The 16,530-nt window shown below is 33.9% G+C and overlaps 1 protein-coding gene across 1 annotated transcript; it reads right to left on the reverse strand.

Annotated features, from left to right (window-relative positions):
* Positions 1 to 594: 594 nt before the first annotated feature.
* Positions 595 to 7,741, reverse strand: LOC147411115 (acetylornithine aminotransferase, mitochondrial-like). The gene is made up of 3 exons (XM_086444636.1): positions 7,001 to 7,741; positions 2,701 to 3,135; positions 595 to 1,270 (listed from the first exon to the last, which is right to left on the reverse strand). The coding sequence occupies exons 1-3, from the start codon at positions 7,427 to 7,429 to the stop codon at positions 731 to 733; spliced, it is 1,404 nt and encodes a 467-aa protein (XP_086300762.1). The 5' UTR covers positions 7,430 to 7,741; the 3' UTR covers positions 595 to 730.
* Between the last annotated feature and the right edge of the window lie 8,789 nt (positions 7,742 to 16,530).

Raw genomic sequence — 16,530 nt, forward strand, 5'->3', positions numbered from 1 at the left:
CAACTATGATTTTAAATCTCCAATGGATGTCTCGTCTCATTCATTAACAAGATCGAGATGACTTATTTGAGTCATCTCATATCGGCCAAGTCATCTCAGTTATCAATGAGAAATAGGATTTTGCCCTTTAAAAATTCTAAAAAAAATAAGGTTCGTGGTGCAATATTTACTATCATTTCTATATTTATTAAAATAAATAGTTATATTTTTTTTATTCAGTTGTAAATTGGATGGAGAAATGCTGCTAGATCACAAAATCACATTTTATGTAGATCACAAACATTTATTTATTTAAGTTCTTAAAAAAACACTATATTTATTTTTATGAGAATAATCACAATTGGTTTACATGGACACTTTAAAAAATGGGACAAATTCTATTTATACGGAAAAACCAATTTCCAAAAAAAATAGCTACTTTTCACCCTTGAATTTTCAATTTTAAGTTCGGGATTTATGTGGAAGTTCAGTAGCCATTCATTTTCAAAACCTTGGACTAAACTCAAAATAAATTGTCTTTTTCAAAAAAAATATTTTGGATCTGAGTTTTTCAATGAAACTTAAGAGTTGTGGTGTTGGATTGCTAATGTGATAATCCATTTGAGCAAGTAAAGCTAAAAATCTTTTACTAATTAAGGAAAATATTTATGTTAAGTTTGCCGTGTGCAAGATATCACCGTTATTGTTTTTTCCGCATTTAATGGGAAATATCAATTATCTTGCCTTCCTACTACTTTGAACTATTCTCGTCGAGTGCAGGCAAGCATTGTACGAGAATCTCAACTGCACGTTCCAATTCCTGCTCCGATATGACCAATGGAGGCGCAAGTTGTACAACATTTCCTTTCCCCGCGGTCAGTATCAAAAGGCCCGAATTCCGGCAAGCATCCACAAGTGGTGATGCGAGCACATCCAACTCAATCTCAACAATAAGCCCAAGCCCGCGTACTTCTGCCACGTGAGTATTCCTTCCCAACGTCTGCATTAATAGATTCTTAAAGTACTGACCTTTCTGAGAAACACTCGCCAAGAACCCAGGCTTCATGATTTTATTTAACACTGAAAGGGCAGCTTTGCAAATGAGAGGCCCACCCGCAAAAGTGCTTCCATGGTCACCATACTCAATTGCAGAAGCAACTCTCTCGGTAACTAGGACAGCACCAATGGGTAGACCTCCAGCGAGAGGTTTTGCGAGAGTCATTATGTCTGGGAATACTCCATATGCCTCATGGGCCCAGAGGTACCCGGTTCGGCCTAATCCACATTGAGCCTAATAATTCAAAAACAAGAAATGGTTAATTTGTAGTCTGATAAAGAAATAAAAAATATTTATCATCAGAGAAACTCATGATAGATGATACGAGTCTATTGGAAATAGTTAAAAGGTTTATTCTTCAAGCATAGAAAAAGCTGATAGAATTATTCTCGTCGATTAGAAAAGTTGCCAAAGTGCTTGTTTTGGGAAAGCGTCCAATAGACTACAACTATGCCATTGGGCTTCTGTTAAAGATGTGGTGCACTACCGAACACTCTCTCTATACAATACAAATTACAAAGTTTTTCCTAATCAAGCTCTAGCAAATGATAAGAGTTCGTAGATATGGTCGAAGTTCATTTCAAGAACAAAAACCAACAAAATGTACTGATCGAAGAAAAAAAACACCAAAAACAAAGAAATCTCATAATCTAAGAAAGGGATTAACATTAAAAAGGTTGATTCAGTGAAAATGTCAAGAGTATTTCAACCATAATCACAAACCCATGCAAAAACTCTCACTAAAGCTTCATCGAATGTTAACTTCTTCCAACCTAGCCAGCTAGTTGACGTTGTTTAAGACTTGAATCAAAATAAAATATTAGTTTTGAATCTCGGGAATAAATGAAAGTTCATTTGCAACAACTAGCCTAACAATGTGTCATTTCACGTATATGTCAGTGTTTGGCTAAACTCCGATACCTAAGAAGTGGAAAATTTCCATGGAACTTAAAAAAAAGGTCCATGGAGATGTTCTAAAAGTCTCAGAACTTCAAAAAAAAAAAAAAATTGAAGATACATGCCTTGACAGAAGATCTAGCTCTAGATAGAGTTGGAAGGCAAAATAGGATTAACGTTGTTGAGCTGACACCAAATAGTTTGGAATTGGGAAATGATGGTGACATATACATGTTTATAGAATATCTCTCGCAATACAGTTGCAAGGAGAAATAGGATTCATGTTGCCGACCATGACTAGATGAGGGATAGAATGATAGATGATGACGACGATGGAAATGTTCAAAAAATCACAGGTAGCAAACAATGATACATAAGTAAATAATTGAATAAGTATGAAAATGATGATGTACTTTTCTCAAGCTCCATGGGCTCCCCTGCTACTTGAATAGGCTGAGTCAACTCAGTTTGCAAACCAGACAATCCAGACCTCAAGATAAAGACTTTGAAAAATGTACCAAAGAGATCTTGAAAGATAAAGATCAACCCCAAGAAATGAATATTTCCATAAAAATCTATAGATCTATCTGAACAGTTTGTCATCTTTTTTAACTGCCCAAAGAATGTCATAGATGACCAAAGGTAGGATCATAAGACTCGGCTTATTTTGAACCCTTAAGCTAGGAGCCAACAAAATGATGCCACATATGGCACATTTGTCCTACTATCGTAAAGTAGGTATCCTTCAAAATTAAAGAGTTGCCTACCTCATCAAAAACCAAGAGGGCACCCGCATCATCACAAGCACTACGCAATGATTGCAACAATTCCTTTGTGGTGCTTTGAATAGCCCCTTCACTGTGGACGGGCTCCACAAAAACTGCCGCTGTTTTACCACGTTGAATAGCTTCCTTTGCTGATTGTATATTACCAAATTCTAGGAAAGTGACTCCAGGCATAACAGGTTCAAATGGTGACCTGTAATTTTCTTTGCTTGTCAAAGCTAGAGCTCCCATTGTCCTCCCATGGAAGCTATTTGTAAAAGAAATAAACTCTGTGGCTGGCTGTTTCTCGTCAGGATGCAAAAATCTTTGAAGTTTCCTCGCAAATTTAATAGCTGCTTCATTTGCTTCCATTCCAGAATTTGCGAAGAAGACACTATCGGCAAACGAGCTATCCACAAGAAGTTTTGCAAGCTCAACCTGCAATATTGTATTTTCTTTTTAGCCACCATGAAATAGAAAAATGATGTTAACAAGTTAAAATCATCGATGGAGCAATGAGAATGTCAAATAGAACCCAACTTTCTCTTACACGGGAAGAGCATTTATTAATGTCATGTACAAACACACACAAAAATAAATTGTTAAAGAATTAGTAATCCACCTGTCGACTAACTTTTGTAGATAGCACATTTTTGGATCCCACACCACACAGTATTAATGGCTACATGTCAGATTAGTTAAACCACCAAAAATTCCACAGAGACACATGTGATGAGCTAACCATGCCCAATCATTTCTACACGCCACCAAACATAATGATTTGTACTCTATTGATCACACGGCAAACCACAAAGAATGTTATGCATGTTGATTTCTCATATGATGAACTCTACCACCTCAGTGGCTCACCAAGCGAGCCCTATCGGTGCAAGGAACAAGACATGGTGATGTGTGTGGCAATGGTGGTAGTGGCGGTATTGTGGTGTAATGGTGGTTGTGGTCACAGCGGTAGTGTTGGGTGGAAGTCGAGGTATTTTGGTTGTGGTGAAGTTGGTGGTGATGGCATCATGAAGGCATGAGAAGTTGGGTGGGTTGTAGTGAACATGGTGGTGATGGTGGCTGATGTGCAACGATGGTAGTGGAAATGGAACGTAGAATGACTAGAATCTTCAAAGCTTTACGAAACATGATGAAATTGTGTACCTAAAAGGGAAAAGGCAACACCCAAATTGCTCAATGGGGAAATGACTAAAGATCGTCTTAAAGGTCTTTCCATGGGTCAATCAAGATCAAAGATTCAAGAGAATTGGAGAAGATTTTTCTTCCCCAATTTCTTGAAACACTTTCCAAGTGAGGTACACTTCTAATGCTATCCTCTGGGCTTTTTGAAGGACAAAGAACTACACAAACTGGCCTACACGGTGGAGAGACATCTTTCGTTTCTGGTGAAAATGCAACAGATAAAGGATTCATGGAGTGGTTCCACTGCATTGTTTGGCATAAAAATATAAAAATTGAATAAGAAGAAGAAGATGGTTTGTCAACCGGTAACCTTGGGTCCTCTGCTTTCAGCCTTTTCTTTCCCTTCACTTTCAGTCCTTATTAAGTAGAACTCTTTCATCAATCTTTTCAGATAACCTTAAACAAACAAATGGAATTGAACATTCCAAATGATATCCTTGAAGAGTTAACAAGTCTGACAAACCATGGTTTCATCATCTTTCTTTCTTTTCTTTTCATTTTTTCATTTTTTCATTTTTTTTTTTTTTGTTTTTGCAAGTAGACATTGGTGGTACTATTTAGAAGACCTTTTTTCAGTAAAACTATTTCTCTCCTAGTACCAAAAGAAAAGAAAAATAAAAAAGACGTCACTGCTTTGAATAAAGAGATGCAGCATGTTAAGAAGTTTGAATAAAGAAACTGTTTAAGAGATTGATACATTGAAGAGTCTATATGTCAGCATCATTGCAGTTGCAGAAGAACAGTATGTCAAATTTTACTGCACTCAATGCAAGAAGGGTTACTTTTTTCATGATCAAAGACCTAGGTGATGCTTCCACTAAACTACTATAACAATTGGTTGAGAAAAATTCCAGCTAGTTATATACAAGATATAGACTGTTGATTTGTATTCCAAGAATGAGGACGTCAGTAAGTTTAAGACTAAAATTATAAATATTATTGTAGTGCAACTTAGTCATTGTAATTAGGAGTGACTATTTGATCATTTGATCTCTCTTGCTCACATGCACCCACATACGCAAACCAAGAAATGTGAAAAAACTAATTCAAGTACACACAAAGAAAACCCATAGAATGGGGGGAAAATCACAAACATAATGTTAGGTATCAAATTTTATTAGTTAGGAGTTCGATAATGTTTAAGCTTAGGGCGTTAGGTTATATAGAACTAAAGTTAGTTGCTTAATTTAGGGATTAGGATTGATTGATTCGATTCAGATTGAGATGAATTTGAATTTTGAATCATGTTTTCAATCTCAGTTTCCTGTCTCATTCGCAAATGAAACCCAAATAACTCAGACGAGAAATCATGTTATCTCAAGAGAAACTAGGTCTTTTTTACAGATCCATAACTAGAAGGAAGAAGAACATGAAAAGAGCTTAACTTGGACTTCCTGTCTTGCCTTGCTCATGAACGATACTGGTCTCTCGGGATTTAAGTGCTGAAAAAGTAGTTTGTTTGGATGCTGAATCATGTTTGTTACACATTGCTAAAATTGGTTAATTGTCTTTTTTACCCTTACAATCATATTATACATTGTTTGCATGTTTCAAATGCCTATTTCTTATCAAATACAATAAAATATATTATTTCTTATAAAATTAAAATACAATTCATTTTTAAATAATAAGTAATACTCAAAATTTTAATTTATAAATAATAATTTATGTTTCTAAAAGCCCATAAATTTCAAATTAAAAATAATAATATCATACAACTCACCAAAATTTGAAATCAACATTAAAAAAACTTAATTTTGGATGAATAATTTTCGATGGAAATGAAGGATGTGTAATTATACAAGCATCCTATGAATTAATAAGGGCAATCCACACTATAGCCAATTTTTTTTGTCTTATATGGGTTAAGGTTTTTGGAATGAGCAAATTTTTAGTGAGGATGATCTATATGGTCTAGAGATCATTCTCGTCAAAAAGCTTTAAAAAAAAAAAAAAATGGACGATTTACAATTCTTGAACTTGTTTTGATAGGGTTAGAAGTTTCGGGATGGGCTGATTTTTGGTGAGGATGATCTCCAAAAATCAACTCATTCCAAAACTTTTAACCCATATAAGACAAAATAATTTAGCCATGGTGTGGGTTTATTAATTTGTTGGGTGCTTATATACTTATCTATGAGATATAAGAGGTAATATCCTCTTAAGTATAAGAGCATACTTATCCGTGCCTAAAAAAACGAAGAGCATACTTGTCCATGAAAAAAACGAAGTGCTTATCACTTCAACACTTTTTTTCAGCATCAAAATAGTGCTGAATTTTTTTCACTTATTTTCAGTTTAAGCACTGAAAATATGGAGTAAACAAACGTGTTATTTTGACAAAAAATACTAAATTTTTTTTTCCAACAATAAGCACTGAAAAATAACGCAAACAAACACCGCCTTAGTTAGGTTTAGATTTTCTTTATAAATGTTTATTATATTTTTCATTTAGAGGTCATGAATGAAAAATCCAATCCACCTCAAATCAAATCACTATTTCATCTTCTTCATATTTAATTCTTATTTTTGATATCTAATTCATCAAGTTAGGAATTAAGTTTGTAGCAAACAACTAAGGGAGAGGTTCAACGGCCCTAAAGTTTGCCAAACATTTTTCAAACACATGGGTTAAGAAGCTTTGGAATGAGCTGATTTTTTGTGAGGATGATCTCTACGGTGAAGAGATCATCCTCTCCAAAAATCAGCTCATTTTGAAATTTCTAATCCTAGTTTACAAATTGAAAAATCGTGGACCGTCCAATTTTTGTAAATCACTTTTGATGGGGTTAAAAGTTTTGGAATAGGCTGATTTTTGGTGAGGATGATCTCCTCATCATAGAGATCATCCTCACAAAAAATCAGCTCATTCCAAAGCTTCTAACCCATGTTTTTAAAAATGTTTGGCAAACTTTAGGGCTGCTAAACCGCTCCTAATAACGAATTAAAACCCATGATCAAACAAATTACGAAAAAAATACAAAAACAACAAACAAAAACAAAAATAAAACCCAATGAAACACAATTAAAAAAACCAATAAATTAAAACAAATACAAAAGAAACAAAAACAAAACAATGGAACTTTGAAAAAAACTTCACCTGAGGGATCGAGTAGTAGAGATTGCTGAGATGAGTGAGAGTGTTCGCCTGCTCTGTGACAGCCTTCACCCAGTCTGGATCACCATGGCCGAGAGCATTAACCGCTATACCAGAGGTCATATCCAAATACTCTCGCCCTTCAATATCATACAAGTTACATCCTTTGCCACTCGAAACAACAATTGGAGTTCTAGCATAAGTTCCAACTATAACACTAGCCTCCATCTCTATAACCTCTTTACTCTCCTCAAACCCTAATTTCCCCGAATTCGCAGAAACCGGTGCTTGCACCTTCAAACTAAGACACGAAGAAATTCTCCCAACACCATTAACTCGAACAAAAGATCTTCCTTTCTTTAGGTTAAACAAACAAGGACGATCGATTGCAGGAGAAATTGAATGCTTGAGTGATAAAGTAAGAGAACTCATGTTCAAGAACTCTCCTTGATCTCACAGAAAAGCTTGACTTTTAGTTGAACTGGTCAGATAGATTCAACAGGAAGAGATTGAGATGTCTTAAATAGATTAAAAAAACACGACTAAGGAATCAAATTCAAGAACAAATTATGTAAATTATTGAGGAAAGGAGGAGATTTGATGCAAAAGAAAAGTCGCTGAGATCAATGGAAGAGAATTCGTGGACAATTGACGCAAATGGCGGTTGAAATCCTATTGGTTATTTGGTTTCAATATTTCAAAAATGACAGCGGAGACCCAAGTCAGCTTTTCAAGGTTTCTCTAAGATTTTATAGAAAATATTTTCTAAATGAAATCAATTTCATCAAATATGGAGAATTCAATTTTTGTTTCAAACTTCGTCTGAGCCCGAAACGTATCACCCGAGTCGTCTCAGTATCAGGCATGGACAAGAAGGATGAACAAATCAATTTTTCGGACGAGATATATGTTCATTTTTTTTTTTTAATAAGACGTCTCAAACGTATAAGAAAACTTATTCGAGATGACTCGGTATCTAGCATGAACGAGACGAGACGAGATGCAAAACCGAATTTTAAAACCATATTTACAACTATGCTTTTAAATCTCTGTTGGACGTCTCGTCTCGTTCATTGATGAGACCAAGATGACTTGTCTGAGACATCTCGTATCGGCTGCGTCATCTCGATTATCAACGGGACATAGGATTTTTCCCATTAAAAATTCTAAAAAAAAATAAGGTTCATGGTTGTAATATGTACTATCATGTCTATATTTATTCAAATAAATAGTTATATTTTTCTTATTGAGTTATAAATTGGATATAGTAATGCTGCTAGATCACAAAATCACATTTTATGTAGATCACAAATATTTATTTATTTAAGTTCTTAAAAACCCCTATATTTATTTTTATGAGAATAATCACAATTGGTTTACATGGACAGTTTAAAAAATGGGTAAAAAAAATTCAAAATAGTGGACAAGTCATCTTTGTCTCGTCTAAGTTATAAAACAATGTTGCGTGAGGATAGCGTGATTTTAGAACATCAATGGTGTTGATGAACTAATTAGTTATGAATCCAACTAATCTTACTAAGTTAGTAAGGATTCCACCCTCAGTACCCTTACTAGGGGTCCTTAGGCTCACCTTGTGGCATCCAAAAATATGATTTGATCCTTCATGGTTGTAAAGGACAAAATTCTATGAAATTTGGAAGAAAAAAAAAAACTTCAAAGAAAAAATTTATTTTTCACCATTAAATTTTAATTTTAAATTTGGGAGTCAGGTGGAAGTTCGATGGCTGTCCATTTTCAAAACCTTGGATAAATCTAGAGGGCGGTGGTGTTGCTAATATGGTAATCCATTTGAGCAAAACGACGTAGAAGACTTAAAATCTTAGTATGTTAGTAAGGATAGTGCTTTTCATGGGGTCATTGATTAAGATCAATGTTTTGGAGGTAGAGTCTAACTATCCCAACTAAGTAAGGATTTCACCCTTACTAAGGGTCCTTGGGCTCACTTGTGACATTCAAAGGCATGATCCAATTCTTTAGGATTGTAGAGGACAAATTCTATGAATGTGGAAAAAAAAAAAATTTCCCAAAAAAGGCTATTTTTCACCGTTGAATTTTCATTTTATGTTTGGTAGTTATGTGGAAGTTCATCATTTTCAAAACCTTGGATCAAGTTCAAAAAAAATTGTTTCTTTCGAAAAAAAATACTTTGGATTTGAGTTTTTCAATGAAACTTAGAGTTGTGGTGTTGGATTGCTGATGTGATAACCCATTTGAGAACTAAAGCTAAAAATCTTTTACTAATTAGTAAGGGAAATATTTATGTTGTAGGTTTGCCGTACGCAAGATTTCTCCATTTTTGTTTTTTCTGCATTTAATGGGAAATATCAGTTATATTGCTTATCTTGTCGAGATTTGCGAGCAGATATCATGCTTGTCTCACAAGATAGTGTGATATTTGAATCACGCTATTTCCTTATCGTCTAACACCGAGATCAAGATGACTCGTCCGAGTAATGTCAATCTCAAACAAAATTTAAAATCATGATTACAATAAGAAAGTGTCAAAAGCATGGTTTTAAAACTCCTTTTGACATCTCGTCTGGGAATAAGACCGAGTCGTTTCGAACGAGATTTTCGACACATTTGAGATGTCTCGTTCAACAATGAGAAAAATAAATGTGGGTTTTAAATCTCAAATGATACATTGACTTGTCTATCTATCTCGTTGGTGGACGATACCGAAATATATCAGATGAGTCATCTCGGTCTCGAAAGAAATTTAAAACCATGGTTAAAACGTGATTTAGTTTTAGAATGACCCATTCATGGATTTTTCCAATTCTCTTAGGGTATGTTTGATTGCACATAGAAAATAGGGTGGAAAATCAATTTCCATGGAAAATGACATTTTTCAAGTGTTTGATTGCACATGGAAATGGAAATTCATTTTCCACCCCATTCAAAAAGTCCACTAAATCATGGATTTCACTTTCCCACCCATATGGGTAGGAAAATGAAATCCACCCATATTTTCCATCCTCAATTCTTCCCTACCACCACCACCACCACCACCATTACACTAACCTCGCCGTCGTCGTCATCGCCGTTGCCGTCGGTTCCGTCTCCGACCACCTTCTCTCTCTCTTCTTCTTTTTCTTCTTCTCCATCCCTCACCTCCTCCGCCACCACCACCACTACGTTCTCCCCCCATCTTCCTCACTTACCTCCGTCGCCGCCGCCACCGTCACCGTCGCCGTCACTGCCCCATCATCGCCGTCGCCACCGTCGTCGCATCCTCCCCCCTCCCTCTTCCTCGTCATCTTCTTCTTCCTCTCCCCCTCCTCTTATCTTCTTCCTCCTTCTCCTCTTCTTCTTTTTTCTTATATTTTTTCCATGATTTTATCTAAGTGAAATCAAACAATGGAATTTGATTTTCCAACCCTATCTATTTTCCACAACTAATTTTCCATGGATTTCAAATTCCATGGAAAGTGACTTTCCATGCAATCAAAGATACTCTTAGAATCATTTCTCTAAGAAATATTGAGGAAAAATCGCGTTATCTGAGAATAATACTTTCTCAAGAAAATACACAATCAAATACACCAGTGAATTACATTTTTTATAGAATATCGTTTTTCGAGAATTTGATTTAAGATTTTTAAAAAAATCTCTTTTTGAAAAAAATTACCAATTCCAATCTCGTGGGAAATAGGGTGTTTGATTTTCGGGGATAGAAAATGAGTTTTTCATCATCTTCAAAATATTTATTAAACTGTAGATTTCATTTTTCCACTTATACCTGTAGGAAAATGAAGGTGGAAAAATGAAATTCATCCTATTTTCTATCATGAAATCAAATTCCTAATCTTATCTCTTCTTCTTCTTCCCCCCACCACCACCATAATAGCAATCATATTTATCTTTTTCGTCACTGGCCACCACTCTCATCCTCCTTTCTCTTTCTCATCTTCATCTTCTTCTTTCTCAAATTTTTTTTTCCCCAGGATTTATCAGATTTCTTTTAACCAATTGATCCTTAAGAAGAATCTTCACTTTTTGACCTCTTTAAAATATTTTATAAGAACCCTTTACTTTTCTAATTGAAATTCGGTCGCTTTTTCTACTTTTTCAAATAATTCTATGTTGCATTAGGTTTGATAGGTTGAATAAATTGACTCTTAAGGTTGAAAATGAAATTTTTTTTTGAAAATGACTAATTTTGAGGAAAATATATAAACAAAAAAAAGATTTCAAATTTAAGTCAAGATCAGTAGGATATCTCAAATATTCTCTGAAGGATAACGTCAAAGCAACATTGTGGGGGACATTCTGACGTGGATGTATCTCGATGACAAGTATATATGATTATGACACACACCCACATTAGTAATGTACTCCACGATGTTACTCCAGCACGATTCTTCTCCAAAACAATAATAAATCAGTTGGGAAGACTAACTCATAAGACTTTCTAATTGGACTGTTAAATTTAAAGAAATTCTATTGGCACACCAACCTTTACCTACAATACAGCAATCCTTTTGAAATTAAATATAGATTGGTCTACGTGTAAAGAATGGTCAAAAAGTGATACTCGATTATGTATGGCACGCACCCGTAGTTACATTTTAGGTCCACTAAATGTCCATATTCTGGCCCCCACGGCCCATGAATTAAGGCTTCAATCTACATTATTAATTCCGAGTTCCTATTGAATTAGGCCCCACGTCATTATTTTGTGCTTCCTATTGCATTCATGAAATCCAATGAAACTACAATGAGAAAATCCAATCTAGATTTTATTTTTTAAAATTTCATGAATAATGATTTTCTGACACTCCGTCGACATATGCCCCTATCATATTACCGTAGATCAATTACTTCGGGATAAGTAAAATCATAAATCGTTTTCTTGTATATCTCAAGGCAAATGATCTATGGTTCTGTAATGAGGACGTATGTCAGATTATCACGACTCTTTATCTATATATATATATATATATATATATATATATATATATATATATATATATATATATATATATATATATATATATATATATATATATATATGAGACATTATAAATCGACACGATAAATAATACGCGATTGATGTAGTAAGGGCACATAATCGTAGATCTTTTTCTTGGGGATTACACAAGTAAAATGATCTACGGTTCCCGTCCTTACCACGCCAGTTGTGTATAGACCGATTTCTATTAATCACGTCGATTTATCATGAATGAATTACCTCTACAAACCAGGTTCAGTCTCGAGTAGCCCACAAAACCAATTCCAATTAAACAAATTAATGAATCAAGTAAATTAGGTCCAAAATTACTATATGAAGTCATTATTTTGGTTCTAGCGAACCATGATGGGTCATAATTACCAACTTGTCATTAAACATTGTTATTAAATTAGTTTGATTTCTAATTTTAATAATTGAATTAGAACAATTTTGCAAGGTAGGAATAAAAAGAATTTTTTCTTCTCATCCCCCCCCCCCCCCCTGCACGCACATTGATTAGAAATCTTAAGGTCACTCCAGCATTATTCCAAAAAAAAAAATTTACTTGAATTTTATAGCTAGAAATCACCAATCATTTTGATTTTTTCATACAAGTTTATTGAAGGGTAGCAAAAACTATATACCTACACTCAAGAAATAATCTTGATACATTTGTATCAAGGGCTTTAAGAACAGGTTTATTGGTCGATTCCAGTTAGAAAAAAAGAAGAAGAAAGATTTGAATCTTATTAGAATACCAGTCAATTTGATTTTTGTTTTGTTCATTGTAGGGCTGGCAATGGGTTGGATAATACTCATCTACCTGACTCATCCGACCCGAACAAATCGGATATGGTTAAGTTTTTTCTATCTGATTAAGAATTTAGGTAATATTACCCGTAACCCATTTACCCAAAAAATTTGTAGGGTCGGGTATGAATATACGTCATATCCTACCCAATTATCGTTGAACAAAAGTATAATTTCATATTCTATATATAAATATATGTAAATAATTAAAAAAAATTTATAATTTTTGTTATTAAAGTAAAAAATATCCAAACAATAGAGTAAAATTTTGGGTGATCCAAGAATCAGTTAAGAAATTAGGTATGGTAATCCACCTAAAGCTTGGGTAAAATTTTAGAATTGGGTATTATCCTAAAGTTCGGGTATGGGTGTGTATGTTTCAATTCGGGTATGGAGATGGTAGAAATTTTACCCGAATTGCATTTTCTGCCCATAATATATTAACATATAGCTAGAAACCACAAATTAATTTGATTTTTCTAACTATACTAATATTTTAACATATTAGTATCAAGGGCTTTATAAAATAAGTTTATTGGTGGTGGATTCCAGTAGGAAAAAAAAAAGTAATTAAATCTTATAGTTAGAAATCACCAGTCAATTTGTTTATTTTATTTTTATTTTTATTTTTTTTATAAATTTACTACCTTGATTGGTGATTTATATCATGGGCTTTTTGGAGTTGGGTAACTACCACATGCATGAATCATTATATATTAGTATTTTAGTCTTACTTGGGCTGAGTTTAGACTTTGAAGCCCAACACAAGTTTAGATGGGCTGGACTTAATATTTTCAACCACCCAATACCTTCTTGTGGGACAGTCATATTCTAAGCAAACCTTACATACAACTAAACATTCTAATTGTTGCGAAATTGTCTGCATTTTTTAAATTTTCCCATATAGTCGAAGTTTTTCAAGCCTGATTGGTTAGATTATAGAGTTTTAGCAAATTAATACATCTAATATCTACTAAATATCAAAAGAAGAAAGCAGTCTCAAGCCACACACGAAAATCAATTATTGAAATTAATCTCTTTTAGCACCAAAGCAATCAATTCCAACAACCAAACCCCAAGAAATATATTGTAAAGCAAATATAAGAAAAATAAATAGAGTAGAGAAATGAATACAACCACAACACAAATATATACATGGTTCACCCACAATAGGACTACATCTAGGATAAGCTGACAAGTAGAAATTCAATATTTAAGGAAGAAATTACAAATATAAAGGTTTATAATTATCTCCAACTTTCTGGTGAAATCTACCAAATCTCTACACTCAACTCTAATAAGAATCCAAACAAAAAATTGATTCCACTCCCGTTGTCACAAACCCGCAATAATCATGTAAAGATCACCCTCAAGAACCTTGAGTGTCTAGGTTTTACAAGAGAAGAAAAATACATACATAGAGACTCAATGTTTTCTCACACTTTCTAACAGAGAGAAAACCCATTTTAGAGAAATCTTTTTTATGGACAATAACTGTCATCTAAGAACCTTTTTGTTTTTTATAAACTAATGAAATGACATTACCCAAAATACCCTTGAACAAGACCCATTAACCTTAAGAAACAAAAGAATAGTGATTTTATATGATCAAATCAAACAATTTCCACCTTGATAGAAAATCACTTACATGTCATTGCCAAACAACCAACTTTACATTGACTTGAAACTTAGAGAGTTGAGCTCTTTTCCAACTTCTCTACTTGAATCATCTTCATTAGCATATCTGCTAAATTCTCCTTGGTTCCAACTTTTATCAATGCACTATGCCTTCTTCACTTATGCGGCTCAACCTCTGATGCCATAACTGAATTGAAAAGTCATCATTTTCTTCCACCATGTTTACATTTCCAATCATTGTTTTTCCAACTAATTTATATAAGTTGTTAAACCGTATGCTCTTGATGACAACCAATTCTCCTTTGGCGATCTTGAGAATTCCACCTTGTTTAGTGAATTTATAGCTACCCAAGTCTAATTCAGAAAGAGATATCAAACTCTTTTTTAATTTCGACACATGTCTAACACCTTTAAATGTTCTTACCATCCCATCAAACATTTTCAACCTTATCGTGCTAACTCCAACCGTTTTGCTAGTTGAGTTGTTTCCCATCAAAATCGAATCACATTCACATGGTTCATATGAACTAAACCAAGACTGATAGGGACACAAGTGATAAGTAGCACTACCATCAAGAACCAAATTTTGTTGGAACATAGGATTGTCTCTAGCCATGAACACTTCATCTTCAATAAACCTGAAAGTAAACTCTTCAACTTGATTGACTTTTTTATTTACTTTGGACTTTATTTCTTGTTACCTATCTCTTTGTTGGAACTTGAATTTTTACTCGATTCATTTCTTTTCCAACAATTCCTTTTTATGTGTCCCATTTTGCCACAATACCAACAACCTTCTTTGTCAAAACGACATTTAAATTTTGATTGATGCTTTGATTTGCTTCTTGACATGTGAACTTTCATATTCGGGTCTCCCGAGCTTTCCAAAGATGCTTTCCTTTTGAGCTCATCAACAAGTAATACACTAAACACATCATCCAAGTCAAGAACATCTTCTTTGGTGCAACTCAAAGTAGTGACCAAATTGTCATAAGACTCCGACAACATTTATAAGAAAGTCATCGCCTTATCCTTTGTTTTCATTCTTACACCAATGTTTTCAAGTTAACAAATACTGTTGATGAACTCATTTAAGTGCTCCAAAATCTTTATACTTTCATTCTAATGGAATACAATTTTCTCTTCAAGAAAATTCAATTTGTTAGAGACTTGGTTTCATACAAGCTTTCTAACTTCACCCTTAAGTCTTTTGTCGTTTTCTCCTCGACAATATTGAATAGCACATTATTTGCTAAACACAAACAAATGGTTGCACATGCCTTTAAATCAAGTTTTTTCCCAATCATCTTCGCTTATTATTTTCGGTTTCTTGTCTTTCCCATACAAAACCTTGTGTTGCCCTTGTTGAATTAACAAGTCACGGATTTTCATTTTCCACAATTCAAAACCATTTTCCCTATCAAATTTCTTTACCTTAAATCGAATACTCATCATTTTTCTTGCAAAAATCTCTTACAAATAATTTGTCAAACACCTTACATATACAATTCGGATGCTTTGATACCACTTGTTATAACTAGATCTCAAGCCACACAAGGAAAATCGATTATTAAAATTAATCTCTTCTAACACCAAAGCAATCAATTCCAACACCCAAGAAAAATAAAGATATGTGTTGCAAAACAAATACAAAAAAAATTGATTATTAAACTAGATCTGATACCACAACTCGGATGCTCTGATACCACTTGTTATAACTAGATCTCAAGCCACACAAGGAAAATCGATTATTAAAATTAATCTCTTCTAACACCAAAGCAATCAATTCCAACACTCGAGAAAAATAAAGATATGTGTTGCAAAACAAATACAAAAAAAAATTGATTATTAAACTAGATCTGATACCACAACTCGGATGCTCTGATACCACTTGTTATAACTAGATCTCAAGCCACACATGGAAAATCGATTATTAAAATTAATCTCTTCTAACACCAAAGCAATCAATTCCAACACCCAAGAAAAATAAAGAGATGTGTTGCAAAACAAATACAAAAAAAATAAAGAGAGTGGAGAAATGAACACAACTGCAATATAAAGATATACGTGGTTCACCCACAATAAGGCTACATTCACGGGCAAATCGAAA

This window comes from Akebia trifoliata, chromosome 1 (genome assembly GCF_017979445.1).
Source record: "Akebia trifoliata isolate Shusen 1 chromosome 1, ASM1797944v1, whole genome shotgun sequence".
NCBI lineage: Eukaryota > Viridiplantae > Streptophyta > Magnoliopsida > Ranunculales > Lardizabalaceae > Akebia > Akebia trifoliata.

Bases quoted from the DNA above. Each gene is read 5' to 3' on its own strand.
- LOC147411115 (XM_086444636.1), bottom strand. From the start codon at position 7,429: ATGAGTTCTCTTACTTTATCACTCAAGCATTCAATTTCTCCTGCAATC. The intron at 3,136-7,000 runs GTGAAGTTTTTT...ACAATATTGCAG, and splicing joins TCTACTACTCGATCCCTCAG to GTTGAGCTTGCAAAACTTCT. The intron at 1,271-2,700 runs GTAGGCAACTCT...TTGAATTATTAG, and splicing joins CCCTCTTGGTTTTTGATGAG to GCTCAATGTGGATTAGGCCG.